The sequence below is a fragment of the Myxine glutinosa genome, chromosome 12 (assembly GCF_964187855.1).
Source record: "Myxine glutinosa chromosome 12, kmMyxGlut1.1, whole genome shotgun sequence".
Classification (NCBI taxonomy): Eukaryota; Metazoa; Chordata; class Myxini; order Myxiniformes; family Myxinidae; genus Myxine; species Myxine glutinosa.
The window spans coordinates 103,055,305-103,078,597 of NC_136272.1; the positions used below are offsets into that span (position 1 = coordinate 103,055,305).

The 23,293-nt window shown below is 48.0% G+C and overlaps 1 protein-coding gene across 1 annotated transcript in view; it reads left to right on the top strand.

Moving 5' to 3' along the window:
* Positions 1-23,293, top strand: part of FLT1 (fms related receptor tyrosine kinase 1) — a 132,357-nt gene that overhangs the window by 87,131 nt on the left and 21,933 nt on the right. Inside the window, exon 17 of the mRNA XM_078766147.1 lies at positions 10,328-10,463. Coding sequence (XP_078622273.1) covers positions 10,328-10,463 — 136 coding nt within the window. The remainder of the gene's footprint in view (positions 1-10,327; positions 10,464-23,293) is intronic.

Genomic DNA, 23,293 nt, shown 5'->3' on the forward strand with positions numbered 1-23,293 from the left:
GGACAAAGTATGTACACAGACATCCATCCATGTACTATTGTAAGGATTACAAAGATATTAGTATACAATGGACAAACATATGGTGTAGGCGATTTGAACCTGGGTTTGTCACACCATGACCCAAGAGGTTAGATTGGAACGCTAGGTATCAAACTTCTATTAAGGAAGTGCATCATTTGTTTATTTATTTATTTTCTATCAATTGCTCTTGCCTCATTGATGCTGTCCCTCATTGAATGCATGATGCAGTTGGTTTGTGAGGGCACAATTGGATTATTTTTTTAAATTGGGATGGGGAGAGGAGGGAGATGTTACAATAGGTTGGTGATTTGGGAATTCCTGAGTCAAATGTCTGGATTCAAAGAGAGAAGGTCATGGTGGCTAAAGGGTTAGTGTTCGCTGTGCTGGGAAACGCAACTCCAAGTGTGTGCTCGAGGGTTCAACGAGTCTCTCAGCCCTCGGAGAGAATGCGCCAAATGCTCGTGAAAATGAAAAAAAATTTCCCAAGACTGCGTCGCTGTCGAGAGCTGGTGGATAATGAGGGCTCGAGGCGACCCGTGAAAATCGGGTCCGAAACGCTGGCCGCCGATGCAGTCACCTATCAGATTTGTTTGCTTTGTTGTTTGTTCATGTGTATTATCCACTCGAGTTCATCGGAAAGGCTTGCGATTCACTTAGTAAAACAAATAGCACAAATAAATAGAGAAACCGAGGAAAAATGCGTTTGTTTAAACTCCTGTGTGCAGTTTCTGTCTGACCATTGCGACCGGAACACAAAGTAAACTAGAAAGAGCAATCAGAGATTGCAGACCCTCGCCAGGACATGTTTTCATTGGTTTTTAAGGCTTTTGTGTTAAAACAAATACAGCGGCCGAAACACGTGACCGATGACGTCGTCATTTTTTTTCTACATCAATTTATGTCGACATGACGCTCAATAAATTTCATCTTGATCGGATGAAGTTTTGTACTTGTCGAATTATGACGTCATAATGGGGACACCTATGACGTCATCATTAACATATTTTATTCCCCATGGAGAGTTCTTTACAATGAGCCATGTCTCAATTTTTTCTATTCAGCGCTTTCGGAGATATAGAGGGGCAAATTTTTCGGTTTTTACAAGATAGCACCCTACCACGTGACCTATGACGTCAAAATTATCATAAAATTCTACAGGTGGAGTTGCACCTATGGTGAAAATTTCCTGTCAATCGGACCAATGGTTGCAGACAAAATCATATTTATTCTGTGCGAAAAAACAAACAGACAGACAAACAAATAAACAAACGGACTCGAATGCAATACCCTCTCCCCTGGCGACGGTAATGATGTGGTTACATGACTCGAACGTCACAAAGGGACATGTAAAATGACGTCTGTAAACATGTAAATCATCGTCTCCTGAAACCCACCCACGTGTGGAGATAGCAGGCAACAACAACAACTTACATGTACACACACACACACACACACACACACACACACACACACACACACACACACACACGTTTGTACATATTGTTACAGACGCGGTTTTAGATGTTAGTTTACCGAGCGGTTTGGTATTACCGCGTCCGAACAGTTACTCCCCGATTAGAACCCGATCCCGCCCGATTCCACTCGAACGTTGGCCAAATCGCGCTATGCTAAATCAATGAAGGAAAGGACACAACGGCTGGGATAAATGACACGACACAAGGGGTACAGTTCTGAAGACCTCCGGAGGAGGATATAATTGGTGATGCAGAAAAGGGGTAGATTACACGGTAAGAGGTAAAGCACAGAAAAGATGGGCACTTAAACACAGTCTTATCTATCCCCGACAGACCACAGACAAACGGGACAAGACTGACTTACACGGGGATTGATGGCAAGGAAGGACAGGCAGTCAATAGCACAAGGTGCACCTTGGCTCAGGGGCAGAATCAAACACGGCCCGGTCCAGAGATGCGGGGAGGTATTGCAGCGCTCGGAGGTGGCGTCTTCTCTGTCCAAGCTGAGGGCGCATCTGACGTCACCTCCCTCTTCCTGCGCTGCTCAGCGGGGAGTGACACGCCCTCGGCTCGTTGGCTCCGCCCCAGATGGAATCGGTCCGCCGCTTCTATTGGGTGCGGGGGGTTACCGGGCTCCGCCCTTGACGAGGAGCTGACAGCGAGCCCCTGCGTGGTAACCCCGTCGGAGCACATGTTCAATGGCGGCTAACCAAGCCGGAGTGAGGACGCACACTCCCCGCGCCGCCGCCGCTGTTGTTGTTGTTGTTGTTGTTGTACCATGAGGAAGAGCTGCGGGGAGGTATTGGGAGGTCCTAAACTTTCTAACGTTGCCATACAATCACATTCTGGTGCAACGAAGAGTCAGAATTAATGGAAACAAGTCCTTAACTGACATAGACTAAGAATAACTAGCAAGATGTCCTATAGTTGTCTACGTGAGATGTGGTGGACCTGGATGCGACATTTAATGGGGGAAATAGGGGGAGGTCGGGTCTACAGAGTGTTGTTTACAGAAAATGGGACTAGGGAATGGGGGATTGGGGATAGTTGGGAAGTATTGGGGAAATAGGGGAATATTTACAAGCGGATATGGATGGATCCAAATCCCATATCCGCAACATTGCACCCTTCTCTACCTCGGGGCGTCCCGACCCGATAAATTTTTACCTACGTTAGTGTGGCACTCAGATGTAGTTCCCTCTACTATTAACTCAACCCTGAGTGCGACAGTTTTACAGATGTTCACAAATGAGTAAATATGTCCCCCTGCGACGTTGCACCCTTCTCCTCACAGAAACACACCCACAGGATAACCGAATCGCGGAAAGAATCCTCAAACTAAACATACAGCCAGTAGGGAGCATTATTTATACAAGACTGATATTTACACTACGATCCAGGACCTGTTCTTTGAGGAACACATGCAGATGTTATGCATAGAGAGAGAGCGCACGCATGCCAGCATCGATACACCAACCCACGAGTGCCCTGTGGCCCTACGGCCTTTAATAATGTGCAGAGCACCCCATCCAAGCACCAAAAGCACCACCCCATACATACAGTCAGCACCATCCGGTGCACCAATAAAGTGTTCATAGTCACCGGTGGTGTCGCAGCCGGCCGATGTTCTGCCGCTGGTCTTGCCTTCCTGAAGTGCACTTGGCCTTCTGGCTTCTTTCAAAAATAAAGAAAGGCGCCAACCGCGTCCATTTATAAATTGTGGCCGTCAGGGGGGCCAACTATAAGTGGTTCACCTGTATGGCATAGGTGCCACGTTGACCCATAGGTCCATCAACGGGTGGTGCTTGCCCGCAAAAGAACTGCGGTCCATGGTGGGCGGCCACAAAAATTGCGGTCCATATGGTGTATCGATCCAGGCAGCAAGCAGCGAAAGTACAGGCCCACAACTGCGGAGCCAGCACCTCTCTCTCCTCTCTCTCTGCCCCAAAGCCAGATCCTCGGAGGTGGGAGACAAAAGAAGACAATTGAGTAAGGTGGTAAGGGCGCAAAAGTGCACGCAATACAAGGTAATGCACACTGGGGGCACATGGGAACCAGGTGAGACAGGTACGTTCCTACCGTACGCCCCCCCCCCCCACCAGGTAACCTACATGGCCCCTCCCTTACCCCTTACTGTATCCACAAAACACAACACTACCCATAAACATCTACTTTACAAATCAACAAACGTCCCTACTGTCTTCCCCGTTCCTCCCATAAACCAAATTCGTCTTCTCTCCCTCCTAACCAATCAAATTTGCCATTTCCAACTCTCATCAAAATTTGACATCTCCAACTCAACATCAAAATTTGCCATCACCAATTCATCATCAGTCCCTCCTAAGGAGGGAGAGATGGAATCACCCCAATGTCTCATCCACGTCCTGATGCGTCTCACAAATCCACACAGCAATTCTCCCTTCCTGCAACACAGAACAAAGGAACACAGGTGTGGAGTCATCATCATCACCTCAGGTAAGTGGCTGCGTATGGTGCGACAGGTTCATCAATCCTAACTATTTCCTAAATGACTTTAACAACTTTACATTACCCGGGGTCTTCCCCTGCCAATCCATTGGCCAACTTACACTATGGGTTCTAAAAACCAATTCCCATTGACCAAACTGTGGTGCTTCTCAATTTGGGGTCTCACTCCCCCGATTCAACACTCGGTGCTCTCGCACAATTTCTGGGCTGTGACGTGTAGCTCTCCCAGCAGGTCTACCCACCTGCACACCTCCACCACTGTAGTTGCCACCCGAGCTTACCTGCTCCTCACCCTAACCTAACTAACTGGGGAAGGCCCTCTCGCACTCTCACCCCCTCAGTGCCCTCTCTGGCACGGGCTGCCCGATCCACACCCGGGATCCTCAGGCACCCACTGACACTAACGGCTCCCAGAGCCCACCTGCGGCCTCACCTGGCCGACATCCTCACAGTGGTGGAGTGCCCAAACCAACTACACACACTAACAGGCTACACGCCCAGCCATTTCCACAACACTAATGCACCCATCCACAATATCATTCTGCAACCGCACCACAAATGCCAATATCCAACCACAATTTACCTATACCTTCTAACTATTCTTTAAATTACCCTCCCCGGGTACTCGTGAAAAGGGGTCCACTCTTCCCCCATCCACACCTTCGCACCATGCACACCACTCCGTACCACTTACTCCAACTCTCTCCACACCACTCATTCCAATACTCCATGTACTCCACACACCTGTACTTGCACACCTGTGCTCTCACACCTGGTGCCACCTGCACCCTTCTCTCCCCAAGCGCATTCGCGCTGATCCACAACACTCACTACTCATACACTGCTCCACACACCTGTCCAGTTCTCACACAGCATCATCTCATCTAACTACTCCCCTCTGAAACTTGCGCTTCCCAGTCGTCCCTTTAAACTATTGCGCTCCCTCGTCATTATCATCCACACTAAACTACCTGCGTCCCCTCTACAGGTATCATTGTCACTAACTAATCTTAACATCACCTAATGTCATCTTCGCTAGATCCCTACACACGATATATCCTAACCCACCCGGGCTAGTTTTCACTGCCATCAACCCCATAAACTATAGCGCATTTGCCCCACTCATGGGAAGGGTGGCAGGGATGCCACCCTTACCCACCGGGCCCATCGCTCATCAATCCCCCAGTCCTCTGGCACTAATAATCCCCCCTTATTCAGAGGTACTGGGTCCCCCCTCGGTATCTAAAGCCGAGGCAATCCACGGGGGCGCCTGCTCGCCGGTGTAAGGCCTTCTAGTTTCCCGGGGTCTGGCGGGGGGGTGTCTTGGGTCGGCTAACCCGCTCCCCCCTGGGCGGAGTTAAGGACCTCAACCGCCGGGGATCATCCCGGCGCGTGGCTCGACAGTGCCGCACCAGGTGACCCAGACGGTTGCAGGTATAGCACCTCACCTGATAAGGTGCTTGTCTCCGGAATTCCAAATTTTCCCCCCTGAAGGTCCGAATTGGATTACCCGCTCGTGGTCCACCGCGGGCCACCTCCGGGGCCACCTGCCATGGTCCAGGTCCCGCCAGGCGCTGGTCCACCAGCCTCCGGACCATGCCCGCCAGGTCAGGACTCACGTCGGGGGCGGGCCCCCTAAGGGGTCCGCCCTCCATCGGGGGTCCCACCTGGCGGACCGCCATTGTGTGACGCTCGCTCCCCCGGGCCAGGGGCCTCGCTGCTTCCCAACGGGCCGCAGCGTCAGCCGCCTGGCTCAGAGTCTGCGGGCGCCACATGGCGAGCTGTTGCCGGAGCTCAATATCCGGGAGGGCCTGGATAAAATGGTCTAGCGCCAGGCTTTCCCGGGAATCCGCTGCCATGCTAGCATGTGCGATCCCCACTGCGCGGCGAATGTCGTGGGCAAGTTCCCCGATGGCTTCCTGGGGCTTGCGTTTTCTCAGCGCGAGCTGAGCTTTAACAAGCTCGCTCTGCTGTTCAATGCCGAATCGATTAATTAGGGCGTCGCGGAGGGCTGGCAGGGTGAGAGCACCCGGTGGTAATGCCGTCAGCACCTCCGCCGCCGCGCCGCGCAATGCGGCCACCAGGTGTACTCCACCTTCGTCCTCACCCCAACCGTTGCCCTTACACACACAGTCAAACTGCGCCAGGTACGCGCGTAGATCACTCTTGCCGTCATACGGCGCGAGTGGGACCTTGTGGGACCACCTCGTATGCGAGTCGTTGCCCGCCTGCCGGACCCCGTGCGTCGCCCCTTGCGGGGTCAGCGCGGGGCCGAACCGGCCGGGCCCCCACAGTACATTACCCCCAAGGGGCTCTCGTGCCTCCCCTGTCCCTCTAACAACTACCCCTGTTGGTGTCGATGCATGGGTCACACCTCCGCAACCCGCTACCCATTCCATACCACCACCACCTTGCTCACCCACACCTCGCACCTCTTCCATCACCGGACCCTCTCGCTCGCACCCTCGTTCCATACCCTCCGGACCAGCCATACACCTCACTCTTGGCCTCTCACGAACATCCGGGTCCATCTCGACCCCCAAGCTTATTAAATCACCTGGCGCATCATACGCACGACCATATTGGTCACCACTTACACCGGGTCCTCTTTCTCTTCGCTTCTCCTCCATCACCTGCAAATCCCTCATCCGGTTAATGAGCACATCATCACGATCCGAACACAGACTTTGGACCAATTCTTTTACTTCCTCCTTTATCTCTTTCTTATCCTCTCTCCGTCGCTTCTTAATTTCGCTCACCCCTTCTTCCACTTCTTCTAATTTCTGCTTCACCTCCTTCATCTCCTCGTGCGCCCCCTTAAGTTCTTCCTCTAACTCCACCTTATTTTTTTCTATGTGCTCCCGCACCTCCCGCTCTTTAACCTCCATCACCTCTACCACTTTGTTCATTTTCCTCGTCAGGTCCTCATGTACCGTCTGACACTCTTTTTTAATTACCCCTACGTCCTTTTTCATCTCCTTCTGTGTCGATTTTAAACCCTCTATTACCGCTGTGTTCTTCTTTACCTGGTCCCCCAACTCCTTTTGTCCCACTGTCAGTTGTTCTACTCCCAGCGTCAACTCCTCTATACCACCTTGCAATTTTACAGTCCCCTTTCTCACCTCCTTCTCCATGCGCTCCTTACAGTGCCTCACCTCCTCGCGCACTCCTCCGACCTCCTCACTCACCCCTCTTCTGATCTCTTCTCCCATCACTTGCATCTCCTGCCCAGATGCCACCCTCATCTGCTCCATTTCCTCCCTGTGAGCATCCAATTTAGTTTCTACCTCCATTCTGACCCCCTCTATCTGCTGCCCCATTTGTTTAACTTCCCTTTCCGCTTGGTCCCTCATGTCCCTCAATTTGCCTTCCATACTGTTTTCTAACCCCTCTAACCCCTTTTGCATCCCTTCCATTTGATTCTCTTGAGCGGCCATTCTGTTTTCTACCCCCATTAACCCATTCTTTACCTCTTTTATCCCATTGTCTAACGCCTCACCGGTACCCCTCGCTTCGTCCCTCATTACCCCCATTTGGTTTCCCATTACCCCCATTTGGCCCTCCAATCGCTCACCCTGAGCATCCATCCGGTTCCCCATTACCCCCATTTGGCCCTCCAATCGCTCACCCTGAGCATCCATCCGGTTCCCCATTACCCCCATTTGCTCACTCTGAGCCCTCATTTGCTCACTCTGCAGGTTGAGGGATGCCTGCATTTGTACCATAAATTGCTCCATGAGGGCCTGCATTTGGGTCATCCCTCCCACTTGTGCAGCGGGTGCGGCCGCCGCAGCCATGTGCGAGGCGCCATTTTGCGCGCCCGCACCCTCGTGCGCGAGGACGCCATTTTGCGACCCTGCCACCCTCACTGCTTCGCTCTCCTCATGTCCCTCAATTTGGTCCTGGATCGACCCTGCCTCACTCTCCTCTACCGGAACCCAGCCGTCTTGATCTGCCATAGCGCGACTTTCAAAATTCGGGTTTTTATTTTTGTAAAACAAAATCAAATTTCGCCGTTAATAATTTCGAGCGCGTGAAGCGCGCTTCGGGTCCGATCTCACTCCTCGACACCAATTGTTACTGTACTAACACAATTGGTGTTCCAAAATTTGGGCCTAACAAATTTAGTCCCAGGTCCGAATCCAACTCCTGACAACCAATTGTTACAGACGCGGTTTTAGATGTTAGTTTACCGAGCGGTTTGGTATTACCGCGTCCGAACAGTTACTCCCCGATTAGAACCCGATCCCGCCCGATTCCACTCGAACGTTGGCCAAATCGCGCTATGCTAAATCAATGAAGGAAACGACACAACGGCTGGGATAAATGACACGACACAAGGGGTACAGTTCTCAAGACCTCCGGAGGAGGATATAATTGGTGATGCAGAAAAGGGGTAGATTACACGGTAAGAGGTAAAGCACAGAAAAGATGGGCACTTAAACACAGTCTTATCTATCCCCGACAGACCACAGACAAACGGGACAAGACTGACTTACACGGGGATTGATGGCAAGGAAGGACAGGCAGTCAATAGCACAAGGTGCACCTTGGCTCAGGGGCAGAATCAAACACGGTCCGGTCCAGAGATGCGGGGAGGTATTGCAGCGCTCGGAGGTGGCGTCTTCTCTGTCCAAGCTGAGGGCGCATCTGACGTCACCTCCCTCTTCCTGCGCTGCTCAGCGGGGAGTGACACGCCCTCGGCTCGTTGGCTCCGCCCCAGATGGAATCGGTCCGCCGCTTCTATTGGGTGCGGGGGGTTACCGGGCTCCGCCCTTGACGAGGAGCTGACAGCGAGCCCCTGCGTGGTAACCCCGTCGGAGCACATGTTCAATGGCGACTAACCAAGCCGGAGTGAGGACGCACACTCCCCGCGCCGCCGCCGCTGTTGTTGTTGTTGTTGTTGTACCATGAGGAAGAGCTGCGGGGAGGTATTGGGAGGTCCTAAACTTTCTAACGGTGCCATACAATCACATTCTGGTGCAACGAAGAGTCAGAATTAATGGAAACAAGTCCTTAACTGACATAGACTAAGAATAACTAGCAAGATGTCCTATAGTTGTCTACGTGAGATGTGGTGGACCTGGATGCGACATTTAATGGGGGAAATAGGGGGAGGTCGGGTCTACAGAGTGTTGTTTACAGAAAATGGGACTAGGGAATGGGGGATTGGGGATAGTTGGGAAGTATTGGGGAAATAGGGGAATATTTACAAGCGGATATGGATGGATCCAAATCCCATATCCGCAACAATATATATGGATACTTTGAGACCTAGTAGGGCTCCATTCCATATTATGAAACACACATATGGAGTTAACAACCAATGACATAAACACACATATGGAGTTAACAACCAATGACATAAACACACACAAACACGCACACATACACAAACACATACACACACACAAACACGCACACATACACAAACACATACACATACACACACACAAACACGCACACATACACAAACACATACACACACACAAACACATACACACACACATACACACACATACACACACACAAACACACACACACACAAACACATACACACACACACAAACACATACACACACACATACACATACACATACACAAACACATACACATACACACAAACACGCACACATACACATACACAAACACATAAACACACACAAACACACACACATACACAAACACATACACACACAAACACATACACACATACACACACACACACAAACACATACACACACACAAACACATACACACATACATACACACATACACACATACACACACACACACACACACACACACACACACACACACACACACACACGTTTGTACATATATATGGATACTTTGAGACCTAGTAGGGCTCCATTCCATATTATGAAACACACATATGGAGTTAACAACCAATGACATAAACACACACATACATGCACACATACACAAACACATACACACTTACACAAACACATACACACACACATACACACACACAAACACATACACACATATACACACATACACACACATATACACACATACACACACACACACACACACACACATACACACACACACACACACACACACACACACACACACACACACACAAGGCGGATACCTTGAAAAACTGTCGACACTCTTGATTTGTTCAATGTTAAAGCAAACGATGATAATGATTTGTTAAATGTTATTACTGGATTCACAGTGTAAGAGTCAATTTGATTCAAAAATAGCAAAGAAATGAAATCGTCCTTTCCCATCGTTATTATTATCTTTTGAATGATGTGTCAGCTGCATGTGATGTAAGGAAGTGAGTTTGTGACGTGCTCGATGTGCAGCCCAGTGGTGCAGACAACAAGACGCGATATCTCTCAATTATCGTTGATCCCGAGGAGGTTTCGTTGAATGAACAATGCGAGCAACTTCCGTATGACAGCAGCAAATGGGAGTTTCCTCATGATCGACTCAAACTTGGTAAGATCTCAAACCTTCAAGCAATTACTGCATTGCACCTTTATCAGGAAGTTAAATCCCTTTTGATAACTTGCCTCCTTTGTTTTGGTAATTTAATCGTAAATGGTATCTTGTGTTTACCTGCAGCCATGACTCACCTCTTCTCCCTGCTCCTTTCCTTCTCCCTCCTCTTTTCCTCTCCTTGCTCCCCTTGCAATACTCCCCTTCACCATCTACTCCTCTTCTCTACTCTTTCTCCTTCCCTCCTCCTCTTTTTCCCCCAATAAGTTGGGATTGCCACCTCATCGAGGTTGGTCGACATTTGGCCCATCATTGATGAACCAGCTCATCCCAAGGCCTGAGGTTCCACTGAAGCTGGTTAGGAATTTGCCATTTGTTCAGGGTGTGGTGATAACTCACCTACACTTTGTAAGGCGAGAGAACCTGTGGGAGTCTCCATGTATGGGAACACGAGGCGTTTCACACAGATAGTCAAGGATATCGGGAATATTTGTAAGTGAAGTTTAAAAAATGAGTTTAACATCCATCAACTATTGTTATCAGATGGGAAACCTAGCTGGAGCCCTCCTAGGTCTCAGTCATTTGTAGGGACAGAGCACTTTGTAATGGAACGTCCCACAAGCGAAGCACCAATCGGACAGTTTATAATCATGGATGTGTCGATAACTCCAAATTACTAACAATAACCCATGGTAATGAACATGAAAATTTCTAATAGTGATGAAATCGAAGCCATCTTTGTGACGACTCCTTCCAAATTTACATTTCACGCCACACACATTGCCAAAATTACAGATGCTAATGCAAAACGGCATCAATGGTTCCCTCCACTTTTCACTCAAGGATCTGCTCAGCACATGCAACGAGTTCTGCTCGCAATGCAATAACTTCCTCAAATTATTTTATCCCGTCATCACGAGGGCACTCCATTACACCTCTTTATTGGATTATTAACAATGACGTCAGTTGTTTGTTATGTGTTTGATTTTGCATTTGGTTTCACCCAATATCTTTTAAGCACCAGACAAAGCTGAATCCTCAAACACTGAATCCTCAAACACTTTAAGCACCAGACATAATCTGTCCTTACAGCTGTGCGCGGACGAAGGACGGGAACAGTGGTGAGTTTGAGGTGAAGGTGGGAGTGCATCAGGGGTCGGTACTAAGTCCACTACTATTTGTAGCTGTGATGGAGGTTCTGGCTCAGAACGTAAAGGAGGATTTACCGTGGGAGTTGTTGAATGAATCAAATTAACTGAACTGAATGAAAACTGAATGAAACTGAATGAAATGAACAAAGCTGAATCCTCGTTAATCTTAAACATTTTACTCCGATAGACGTATCGCATGCAACATGTCCCAAGTCAGTTGCAGGATCTTTAGATGAAATCCTTTTCGTTTTGAGGTCACTGTTTGGTATAACATCTTCATTACGAATTGTACAACCAGGGATCCCCATGTCACTACTCTATATTGAAGAGAAGCACTGCTAATTTTATTAGTCTAGTTGTGTCCAGATTTGAAGAGCAGACAAATCATTATGTCCGTGGTGTCCGTGGCCATTAATGGCATCTCTCACAAGGGTCCAAGATTAACTATATCCTTAAAATCCAGGCCTGCTCCTTGCTGTCCTAGTCTTTCTATGACTGCCTGAAACATTTTCATCCAAATTTCCACGGGGACCTGCTTTCTTGTACTATTTGTTATCCCCCTCTCTGTTGGTCTTATTTGCTCATTTGTCAAACTCTACAGCCAATGCTCTATCAGCTCCATCCATTCTCTTGGTAGAGGCTGATCGATGCTGCCTATTTATTGGTATATCCTTCAGGAAATCTAATGAGAGTTTTGAATCTCTCCAGATCTGATTCCCAAGTTGTCTTTTTGTCGCTTGCTTTTCAATAAATATAATTGTATTGCTTTTTGTATTGTACTTGTGCAGTATTCCTACATGAGGTAATTACACTTGATTCTCCTTGGGTGATGACCACACAGGTGGTGCCGAGTGCGTAAGAGCCACTGCGATTGCATTGTGCGGCCGTTTCCATAAACCGATTGCCATGGAGGCAGCAGACGCATGCGTAGACCTCCTGAACACACTCCTTTTTGGCCCGTTTATGATCCAAGCACGAAATGGCATGCCTGAATGCTGGCTCATGCTGGAATGATCCTTTCAAAGATTTAGAGCCCTGAACCCACAATGAAACGCATAGCCTGGTGTGAAAACCTGATACTTCTTAACCGCTTCATAGAAACACATCTCCTGCCCAAGGAAAGCATTTGGAATGTCGCTGGTGATGGCATTCTGCTTGGAGATGGGTTTTGCATCGAATAGCCCACAAAGGCCATACAAAGAACACCCACATGCCGTAAGGTGGAACGAAACCGAGGTGTGTGACTTAGTCATGCTGATGGCTCAAAATGAAACTGCTTTGCAGGGATTTACTTCTTCTTTTGCCTGGAGTACAGATAGTTGTAATTTAGCAGTGAGACCCATGGCCATACACAAAATGTATTTTGCTGAACTGCTTCTGTCACAAAATGGAGTGTAATCGTAACGGGTCAAAACTTGGAAATATGCAGCACAGAGTGAGAACGTGTCACGAGTGGATTGCTAAAACAACCATGAACCTTGTAAAGTCGTAATCTATTGGACAAAATAATCATATATACATATATATATATATATATATATATATATATATATATATATATATATATATATATATATACATACACACACAGTCACGTGAAAAAGTAAGTACACCCCATGTAAAGTTTTGACTTTTTCAACATATTTCAACATACAGCTATTTGATCTTAATTTCAACAATACAATATTGATAGATAAAGGTGATATAATATAACAAATATCATGAAACATTTACAATTTGTCGTCCATTGTACAATTTAAATAAACATAAATGCAAATTTCGCATGTGGAATAAGCAAGTACTTATATATATACAGTTGTGGCTAAAATTATTTGCACCCTTGCACTTTTTTCAAATAAAATTCACCATTTCTTCCAGAATATTGTTGAAATTAAAAAATATTTTGGTATCCACATATATGTTTATTGGTTTGCAGTGGAACAAAACAAAAAAAAGCTGAAAAAATTACTAAATCTTAGCTTATTCTACACAGAATTATTCTACCTGGACAATATTATTGGCACCTTTCAGAACTTGTTTGAAATAATTCGATTTCAAGCAGGTGATTCTCCTTTACTTTGGAATTGAACTCACCTGTGGTGAGTTTCAGGTGCCTGCAATATAAAAATCACTCATTCAACCAGTTTGAATTGAGAAAAGGAGACGTTCTGCGGTTTTGTGTCACTGTGTGTACCGCAATGAGCATGGAGAAAAGAAAGAAAACCAGAGAATTGTCTGAGGAGTTCAGACACAAGATTGTAGACAAGCATGGACAATCGCAAGGCTACTAGTCCATCTCCAGAGACCTTGATGTTCCTGTGTCCAACGTACACAATGTTATCAGGACGTTTAAGGCCCATGGCACTGTAGCCAACCTCCCTGGATGTGGCCTCAAGAGAAAACTTGATCGTAGATTGCAGCGAAGGATTGTTCGAATGATGGAGAAAGCACCTCGATCAACTGCCAAACAGATTCAAGCTGACGTTCAGACACAAGATATGACATTTTCAACTCGCACCATCCATCACCACCTCAATGAAAGGAGACCCCCAGGAGTACCCCACTGCTGACAGAGACACATAAGAAAGCCTGGCTGGAGTTTTCCAAAACACACCTGAACAAGCCAAAATTCCTCTGGGAGAATGTCCTGTGGACAGATGAGACCAAACTAGAGCTTTTTAGTAAAGCACATCATCTCTATGTTTACAGAAAACAAAATGAAGCCTTTAAAGAAAAGAACACCTTCCTTACAGTCAAACATGGAGGATGGTTTGGGGTTGCTGTGCAGCCTATGGCACTGGGTGCCTTGAATGTGTGCATGGTATTGTTACGTGGTCCCCTCGGTGAATACCTGGTCTCAGTGACCCCCGGACCGTGAGAGGAACTTCGCCAGAAAGCTGTATTATCTATGCGCTTTCGCCACGCAATCCATATGAATTTCACCCAAGAGACAACTGACGTTCAAGGATATATTTCAATGGGAATGATACCATACAATTTCAATGACACCACCACGGAGATTTTCCCCGAGCAATCAACAATACACAACCATCAACAATATTTCAATGACACAACCACGGAGATTTTCCCCGAGCAATCAACAATACACAACCATCAACAATATTTCAATGACACAACCACGGAGATTTTCCCCGAGCAATCAACAATACACTACCATCAACAATTCCCCAGCCACAATCAATTCCCTATGAGTAAGATGGCCATCTTATATACGTGTGTCCCGGTGAGTACTCACGACACCCTTTTGGTCTCGGTCCCGCACAATGTCTCTGGGCCCCTCCTGACCAAGATGATAGTCGGCGTCGCCGCACTCGGGCGGTTGAACGAACCCCGGGTGGACGTGTTTCCACCGGGCAGGTATCGTACCCGGCACCCCGGCTACAGCCCCTCGCGGCCACTCGACGCGGGGACGGGAAAGCAAGCCAAAAGCCCCACGCCGCTTGCCAGGCGTGTTAGGCCCCAACGGGCGACCCGTACGCGTCTTTTTAGACGGTGTCGCGCACGGCGCCAAACGCTGGGTCGGTGCACGGCCACACGACAGTTTGCCGTCCACCGGGCAGATACCCGTCCCGGTAACTCCTCTTGCCAGACAGGCTCGGGAACGCCGCTTGTCCACACGGCTCAATCAATCCCACCTTTCGTCGGTGCGGGCGAGGAGGAAGAATCCTCGTCCTTTTTTCCTCGTGTCTTTTCCTCTTCCGTTTCCGGTCACTTCCGTTTCCGGCCACTTGTTCAGAAGGGCTCCTGACCCTCCAATCACAACAACCCTTAATATACTACACACGGATAAGCAAAGACCTGAATGGTAATCCACATACATTCACATAAATATGTAACACTCCCCCCCTTCAAGAAAGAAAGTTTGAACCCAGCGAAAACTTTCTTTGCCGGCCAATTTGGAGAAACAAACCAGATAACTCAACCCCCCCACATTATCAGTTGCCCCCGGGCACAGTTATCACTTAAAAATAAAGCAACCAAAATTTCACCACAACCCCTCCAGATTACTCACTCTGGACTAAGCACCAGCAACGACATTGTCCCTGCCAAATCAAACTCCATCTCATGACCCTCTGACTTTGACCGCCAGTTTCTTGTGAATGAAGGTTAAGGGGTTGATCAAAGATCCAAAGTTAAGCCACTCGATAGCACTTTTTCCGGGAGGCCAAGCCGAGTATTCACTACATGGATGCCTTTAGGAACGTGGAGTTCACGATTAGTCCGTGCAGGAAAGTTCTCTACATGGGCGCCTTGAGGAACGTGGAGTTCACGGTTAGTCCGTGCATGAAAGTTCACTACATGGACGCCTTTAGGAACGGCGTTCACGGTTAATCCGTGTAGGAATCTTGGCTCGGCGGCTCCGCCGCATTCAGTGCTTCCACTTCTCAGAACTTCCCTAATAATTAGGGTGGGACCACTTGTCCCTGTAGTCCCATGAATAGCGGTCTCCTTCTCGGCCACTACTTTGCCAATCCTTCCTTCGGGAGCGGCCGTAACTCCGGGAGCCTACATAATAATATTGATTGCGGCCACCACCAAAACTACCGCCCAGTTGTTCTCTCCTGTAGACCTCTCGACGCCTACGAAATGCCTTCCCTACTGTTATGGTCCGACCCTCCAAATCCTTGCCATTCCAATTCTTCTCTGCCTCTCTGGCGTCTTTTGTGCTGGCAAACGTGACAAAGCCGAACCCTCTTGACTGTTGCGTTTCCCAGTCTCTTACCAACCGCACTTCCACCAGCGGCCCATATCTGTTGAAGACAGAGGTCAGAACTTCTTCCTCTGTTTTGAAGTTCAGTCCCCCTACAAATAACTTGGCACTTTTGTCGCCATCCCGAGCTGGTGTGGCATTATTTTCCCTGCTGGGCTCTTTACCAACCCTCAGGTTACCATAAACTTGACCCCCGGCCAAATCATTCCCGATAACCACAGATACACCCTCTACAGGAAGCGTGGCTTGTAAACCGACGGTGACCGGTCCTGACACCAAATCGGACTCCAAATGGATGACATGAAGGGGAGCACTAACACCGCCCCCGATCCCCTGTAAACGAACACTATCCCCCGTTGCCGTCTCCTCGGACCATGGCAAAATGCCTTCAAGCATTAAAGATTGATGTGCCCCTGTGTCCCTCAATATCCTAACCGGTTTCCGGTTAGTCGAGGCTCCATCCCGTGACACAAACCCCTCTGAAATAAATGGTTGGTAACCCTTTTGATGGCGATTTCTCACAATGGCCATTGCGTTTGGAGTCGTAGTAGTCGGACTCCGCTCTGGGTCTTCGCTTTTCATGCGGTAACAACTGGACATCAAGTGTCCAGGTTTCTTGCAAAAAGCGCAAGTAGGCCCGGAGGAAAAACTCGTGGTCTGCCTCGGGCCCCCCGAACTATAAGTTTGTCTTGGGCCCGCATCCCTCTGATTTCGAACAGGTGGGGTATCATAGTTGTCCCCATAATCATCTCGAGGCCGCCGCCATGTATGGTCGTTCTCCGCACCTGCTGTTCCCCACCTCCCCTGCGGAGATCTAGGCGAGGAGTTAGGTTCGTGGACCCCTATTCGGTGGGTTAAGGCATAATCATCTGCCATGGTGGCTGCGTCCCACAACTTTGGTACTTTCTTTTCCTGCAGGTACACTTTGATGTCCTCGTGGACACACTGCTGGAATTCCTCCACCAGGATCCAGTCCTGCAATGTTTCGAAGTCTTTCCCGACTCCTTTTGACTCACACCACCGATCAAACATGTTTTCTTTCACCCTGGCAAACTCCACATGGGTCTCACTCTCCCTCTTCCTGGCATTCCTGAATTTTTGCCTGTAAGCTTCCGGAACCAACTCATAGGCCTTGAGGATGTGCTTCTTCAGTACCTCATAATCTGCACATTGGTCCATTGGTAGCGCCGAATAAATTTCCTGAGCTTTCCCCACCAGCACACTTTGCACGAGTATGGTCCAGGCCTCCTCCGGCCAGTTTAATTGTCGAGCCACTTTCTCAAAGTGTGGAAAAAATTTCGCGACTTCTTTTTCACTGAACGGTGGAACCAGCCTCACATGTCTGCCCACATCCCAGGTTTTCTGGTTAGGTGTCGACCCCGTCAGCAAGGGTGGTGCCTCTCCCCGTTCTCTCATTAACTCCAGCTCCTTGAATTTGATTTCTTGCTGAAGCTCCATGTCACGTTCCTTTAATTCCCTTTCCGCTTTTCTCTCCTCTGCTTCGAGGTCCCTTGCAGCTCTCCTCTCCTCTGCTTTTCTCCCTTCTAACCTTTCCTGGAGTTCTCGTTCCACTCTCCTTTCCTCTGCTTGTTTCTCTTCTCTCCTCGCTTCTGCTTTCCTTTCTTCTTCTTTTAACCTTTCCTGGAGTTCTCGTTCCACTCTCCTTTCCTCCGCTTGTTTATCTTCCCTCCTCTCTTCTGCTTTCCTTTCTTCTTCTGCTCTTTCCTTTTCTGCTTTCCTTTCTTCTTCTTTAATCCGTTCCTGGCTCCGTAATTGCAACTCCAGTTTCCGGAGCTCAACGTCTTCTGGTTCTTCGGGTAGCCACTCCCAGGCTAACTCGTCCCATGTTCCTAATCCCACCATAGATTGTATCACCGTGGCCTGCAACTCTGCCTTCCTCAAATTAGTTCGGACCTCCAAGTTAAAATGTTTGGCCAATTTCAAGAGGTCCGACTTTAGCAACGCTCGGAACTGTGCCTCACTCGGGGTTACCCCAAAGTTCTGTGCCACAAACGCCATGGTGCCTATCGTTAACACCTGTTAACCTTCACCCAAGACTTTACCCCAATTTCTCAAAAAAAAATTTACCAATTAATAATTAATTAATAAATTTTAATTAATAAAAAAATTATTATTTTATTATTTTATACAATTTTAAATCCCGGACGAGCCCCCAATTCTGTTACGTGGTCCCCTCGGTGAATACCTGGTCTCAGTGACCCCCGGACCGTGAGAGGAACTTCGCCAGAAAGCTGTATTATCTATGTGCTTTCGCCACGCAATCCATATGAATTTCACCCAAGAGACAACTGACGTTCAAGGATATATTTCAATGGGAATGATACCATACAATTTCAATGACACCACCACGGAGATTTTCCCCGAGCAATCAACAATACACAACCATCAACAATATTTCAATGACACAACCACAGAGATTTTCCCCGAGCAATCAACAATACACAACCATCAACAATATTTCAATGACACAACCACGGAGATTTTCCCCGAGCAATCAACAATACACTACCATCAACAATTCCCCAGCCACAATCAATTCCCTATGAGTAAGATGGCCATCTTATATACGTGTGTCCCGGTGAGTACTCACGACACCCTTTTGGTCTCGGTCCCGCACAATGTCTCTGGGCCCCTCCTGACCAAGATGATAGTCGGCGTCGCCGCACTCGGGCGGTTGAACGAACCCCGGGTGGACGTGTTTCCACCGGGCAGGTATCGTACCCGGCACCCCGGCTACAGCCCCTCGCGGCCACTCGACGCGGGGACGGGAAAGCAAGCCAAAAGCCCCACGCCGCTTGCCAGGCGTGTTAGGCCCCAACGGGCGACCCGTACGCGTCTTTTTAGACGGTGTCGTGCACGGCGCCAAACGCTGGGTCGGTGCACGGCCACACGACAGTTTGCCGTCCACCGGGCAGATACCCGTCCCGGTAACTCCTCTCGCCAGACAGGCTCGGGAACGCCGCTTGTCCACACGGCTCAATCAATCCCACCTTTCGTCGGTGCGGGCGAGGAGGAAGAATCCTCGTCCTTTTTTCCTCGTGTCTTTTCCTTTCCGTTTCCGGTCACTTCCGTTTCCGGCCACTTGTTCAGAAGGGCTCCTGACCCTCCAATCACAACAACCCTTAATATACTACACACGGATAAGCAAAGACCTGAATGGTAATCCACATACATTCACATAAATATGTAACAGTATCATGAAATCAGGAGATTACCAAGGCATTTTGGAGCACAATGTTGATCCCAGTGTCCGAAAACTGGGTCTCCGTTGAAGGTCATGGGTCTTGCAGCAGGACAATAACCCCAAACACATCAAAAAGCACCCAGGAATGGTTCAAGACAATACGCTGGACTGTTCTGAAGTGGCCAGCAATGTGACCAGGTCTAAATCCCATTGAACACCTGTGGGGAGATCTGAAAACAGCAGTTGGGAGAAGGAACCCTTCAAATCTGGGAGAACTGGAGCAGTTTGCACAAGAAGAGTGAGCCAAACTGCCAGTGGAGAGGTGTAGGAAGCTCATTCATGGCTATAGGAAGTGCTTGACTGCAGTTATTTTGTCCAAAGGCAAACCAAATACCAAATATTACGCTACCAAATAGCTACCAAATATTACGTCGAGGGCGTCAATAATTTTATCAATGCCATTTTTAAAATTTCTGATTTAAAAGGATATATTAAGTTCTGAATCAAAAACAAAGGTTCTGTAATATTAACAGTGAAATAAAGAAGTGTGGATACCAAAATATCTTTTAATTTCAACAATTTTCTGGAAGAAATGGTGAATTATTTGAAAAAAGTGCAAGGGTGACAATATTTTTGGCCACGACTGTATATATATTTGAGCCGTGTGTGACTGTGTGTTTGTTCTGATTTGCTGGCCACACCTTTTAGCCCACAGGACTCAAAATTGCCATGAAGACTGTTCACTACCCCAGGGTGGTTTTGCACTCTAAACCCTAATCAACCCCCTCCACATTCCCCTCAATCCTACCGACTTCCCCTCACCTCCACTCCCCCCCTCCTCCCTCCTCCCCCATATACCCAGATTTCCCCAGGCATATGAATGGGAATGGGTATCTCAGCAAGTATATATATGTATACATATATATGTGTATATATCTGTGTATATATATGGCAATGTCAGAGTAGTGATGGCAATGTACAAAAGAGCACGCACAGCTGTAAGGACGAAGGACGGGAACAGTGGTGAGATTGAGGTGAAGGTGGGAGTGCATCAGGGGTCGGTACTAAGTCCACTACTATTTGTAGCTGTGATGGAGGTGCTGGCTCAGAACGTAAAGGAGGGTTTACCATGGGAGTTGTTGTATGCAGATGATCTGGTGTTGATTGCGGAAAGTATGGATGGACTGAAGGAAAAGATGAACAAGTGGAAGGAATGTATGGAGACAAAAGGTCTGAAGGTGAATATAGGAAAGACGAAGGTGATGGCAAGTGGTAAAGCATGTGGTGAGGTGGAAGGAACTGGGAAGTGGCCATGTGCTGTGTGCAGGAAGGGTGTTGGAGTGAACTTCATTCAATGTACAATGTGCGCTGAGTGGGTTCATCAAAAATGTAGTGGTTTGAGAGGGTCATTAACCAGTGTGGCAGCTACATTCAAATGTAAGGTGTGCACAGAGGGAGCTGCAGATGGAGGAAATGTTGAGTTGGATCTTGGAGACGGCGTGAAGCTGGGAGGTGTGAAAACATTTCGCTACCTCAGAGACATGCTGAATGGAGAAGGTGGATCAGACTCGGCAATGGTTGCAAGAGTGAGATGTGCATGGAAGAAGTTTCGGGAACTGAGTGGTGTGCTGATGAGGAGGGGAGTGTCGTTGAAGCTGAAGGGAAAGGTGTATGCTGCATGTGTGAGAAGTGTTATGATTTATGGGAGCGAGACATGGGTAATGAACGTAGAGCAGCAACGAAGGCTGGAAAGGGTGGAAATGCGAATGGTTCGGTGGATGTGCGGAGTATCGTTGAGAGAGAGGAAGACAAATGATGAATTGCGAAAGATGATGGGAATAGAGCCTGTGATTGATGCTGTGAAGAGGAACAGGTTGAGATGGTTTGGTCAAGTGTTGAGGAAGGATGAAAGTGACTGGTTGAGAAGAGTGATGGAAATGAATGTAGAAGGAAGCAGAGGACGGGGAAGACCGAGAAAGACTTAGCTAGAGATGGTGGAAGAAGAAATGCGGGAAAGGGCTAACAAGGAGAGATGCAGAAAATAGGGCAAAATGGAGAAGATTGTCATGGGGACCGCAAGGCTAACCCATGCTCTAGCAGGGAAAATGGCCTTAAAATGCATGTTGTTTGTTGTTGTATATCTGTGTGTGTGTGTGTGTGTGTGTGTGTGTGTGTGTGTGTGTGTGTGTGTGTGTGTGTGTGTGTGTGTGTGTGTGTGTGTGTGTATGTATGTATGTATATATGTATATATATATGTATATGTATATATATATATATATATATATATATATATATAGAGTGTTGCGGATGTGAGAACTGTATATTTTTTTTGATTGTGTGAATTGTTATTATTGTTTATTCTGCGCCCCCCTGCCTCCGGAGCTGTGTAAAGGTGAAAGGGCATCCCATAATTAGTCCACAAGCATACACGTCAGCCAAATAATAGAATACCCCTGTTTGATAGTTATCTCTTATTCTGTGTTTTAGGGTAAGGCTGTGTCTCCCATTAATTGAAGTACTCCATTGCACCAGTGAAAGAGAATAGATCCCCTTTCATTCCCATCCCCAAAATCTCCATTTCCTTTCACATCCCCTTTCGTCATTGCCAAGCCTCGATTGCCAATTACATCCCCTCTCGTGATTGCCAAGCCTCGATTGCCAATTACCTCCCCTCCAAAACCACCATTGAACATGTGCTCGGGTCGGGGAAGAGGGGCGTGCCCGCCCGTCGTCATCAAGGGCGGAGCGAGAGGGTCGCGTGACCAACCAGGGCCGAGGTGAGCACACCGATGGGCGTGTCCTGAAGGCAGGCGGCTTGATCGCCGGAGGCGCTGTAAAGGCGCGCGCGCAAGAAGCGGGGGGTGGTCAGTGGTCAGTGGTTGCGTTGGTTGCGGTGAGGAGTCGGTGGTGAGGAGTGAGTGGACCAAGAAAGAGTTGAGGGTTTGGACCAGACGAGTCAGACAAGTCCTGGGAAAGCAGCGGAGGCCACAGCAGCAACAACACCCAACAGCCACTTGGGGCCTGGACGGCGGTTTTGAGCAAGGCCGTGAAGGAACGGCGGCTGCTAAACACGCCGATCGTGCTGCAGGACCCCCTTGGACCTTCCTCTCCCTCCAGCCATCCACCTCCTGCCTTTCCACCCTTCTTGTGTATGTGAGTTTGTTTTGTTTGTTCTGTCCCTGGGTTAATTAAGTCTGTATAAGCTAGTATTTGCACTGTGTCACCTGCGTCTTATGTGTTGTAAATAAACGTGACTGCTTTCTTTTTGCTTGTGTGTACAATAAATCCAATTACTCTTCTGTCCGTCTTCTCGTTTTATTCCTTTTCCTCTTTGCATTTCGTCGTTTTAGAGTTTTCCAGATTGGGCAGCTGCGGTGCGATACGGCCAAAGTTCTGGGTGAATCGGGTGAGTCGGGGAACAACTGTTCGGTCGCGGAGCCTTCGCTCAGCAAAGTAACATCTAAACCGCGATCAGTAACAATATATATATATATATATATAGTTACGTTTCTGGGGGATAGGTAAAAGGATCCCACAATAAATGCAGCACTATATAGTAAATAGTTTGGACCGTGTGATGCGTAGGAGAAATCTCAATGTACAGCAAGTAGGGAAACTGTAGCTTAAGCTTGTTTATGTGTTCCCCACACGGGGGTGGTGTTGTGCTAATTATCGCTAGGGTCTAAGGCTAGGCTTCCCCAGTGCGTGATTACCCTCTGTAAATTTCCCCTAAAGTTTTTGC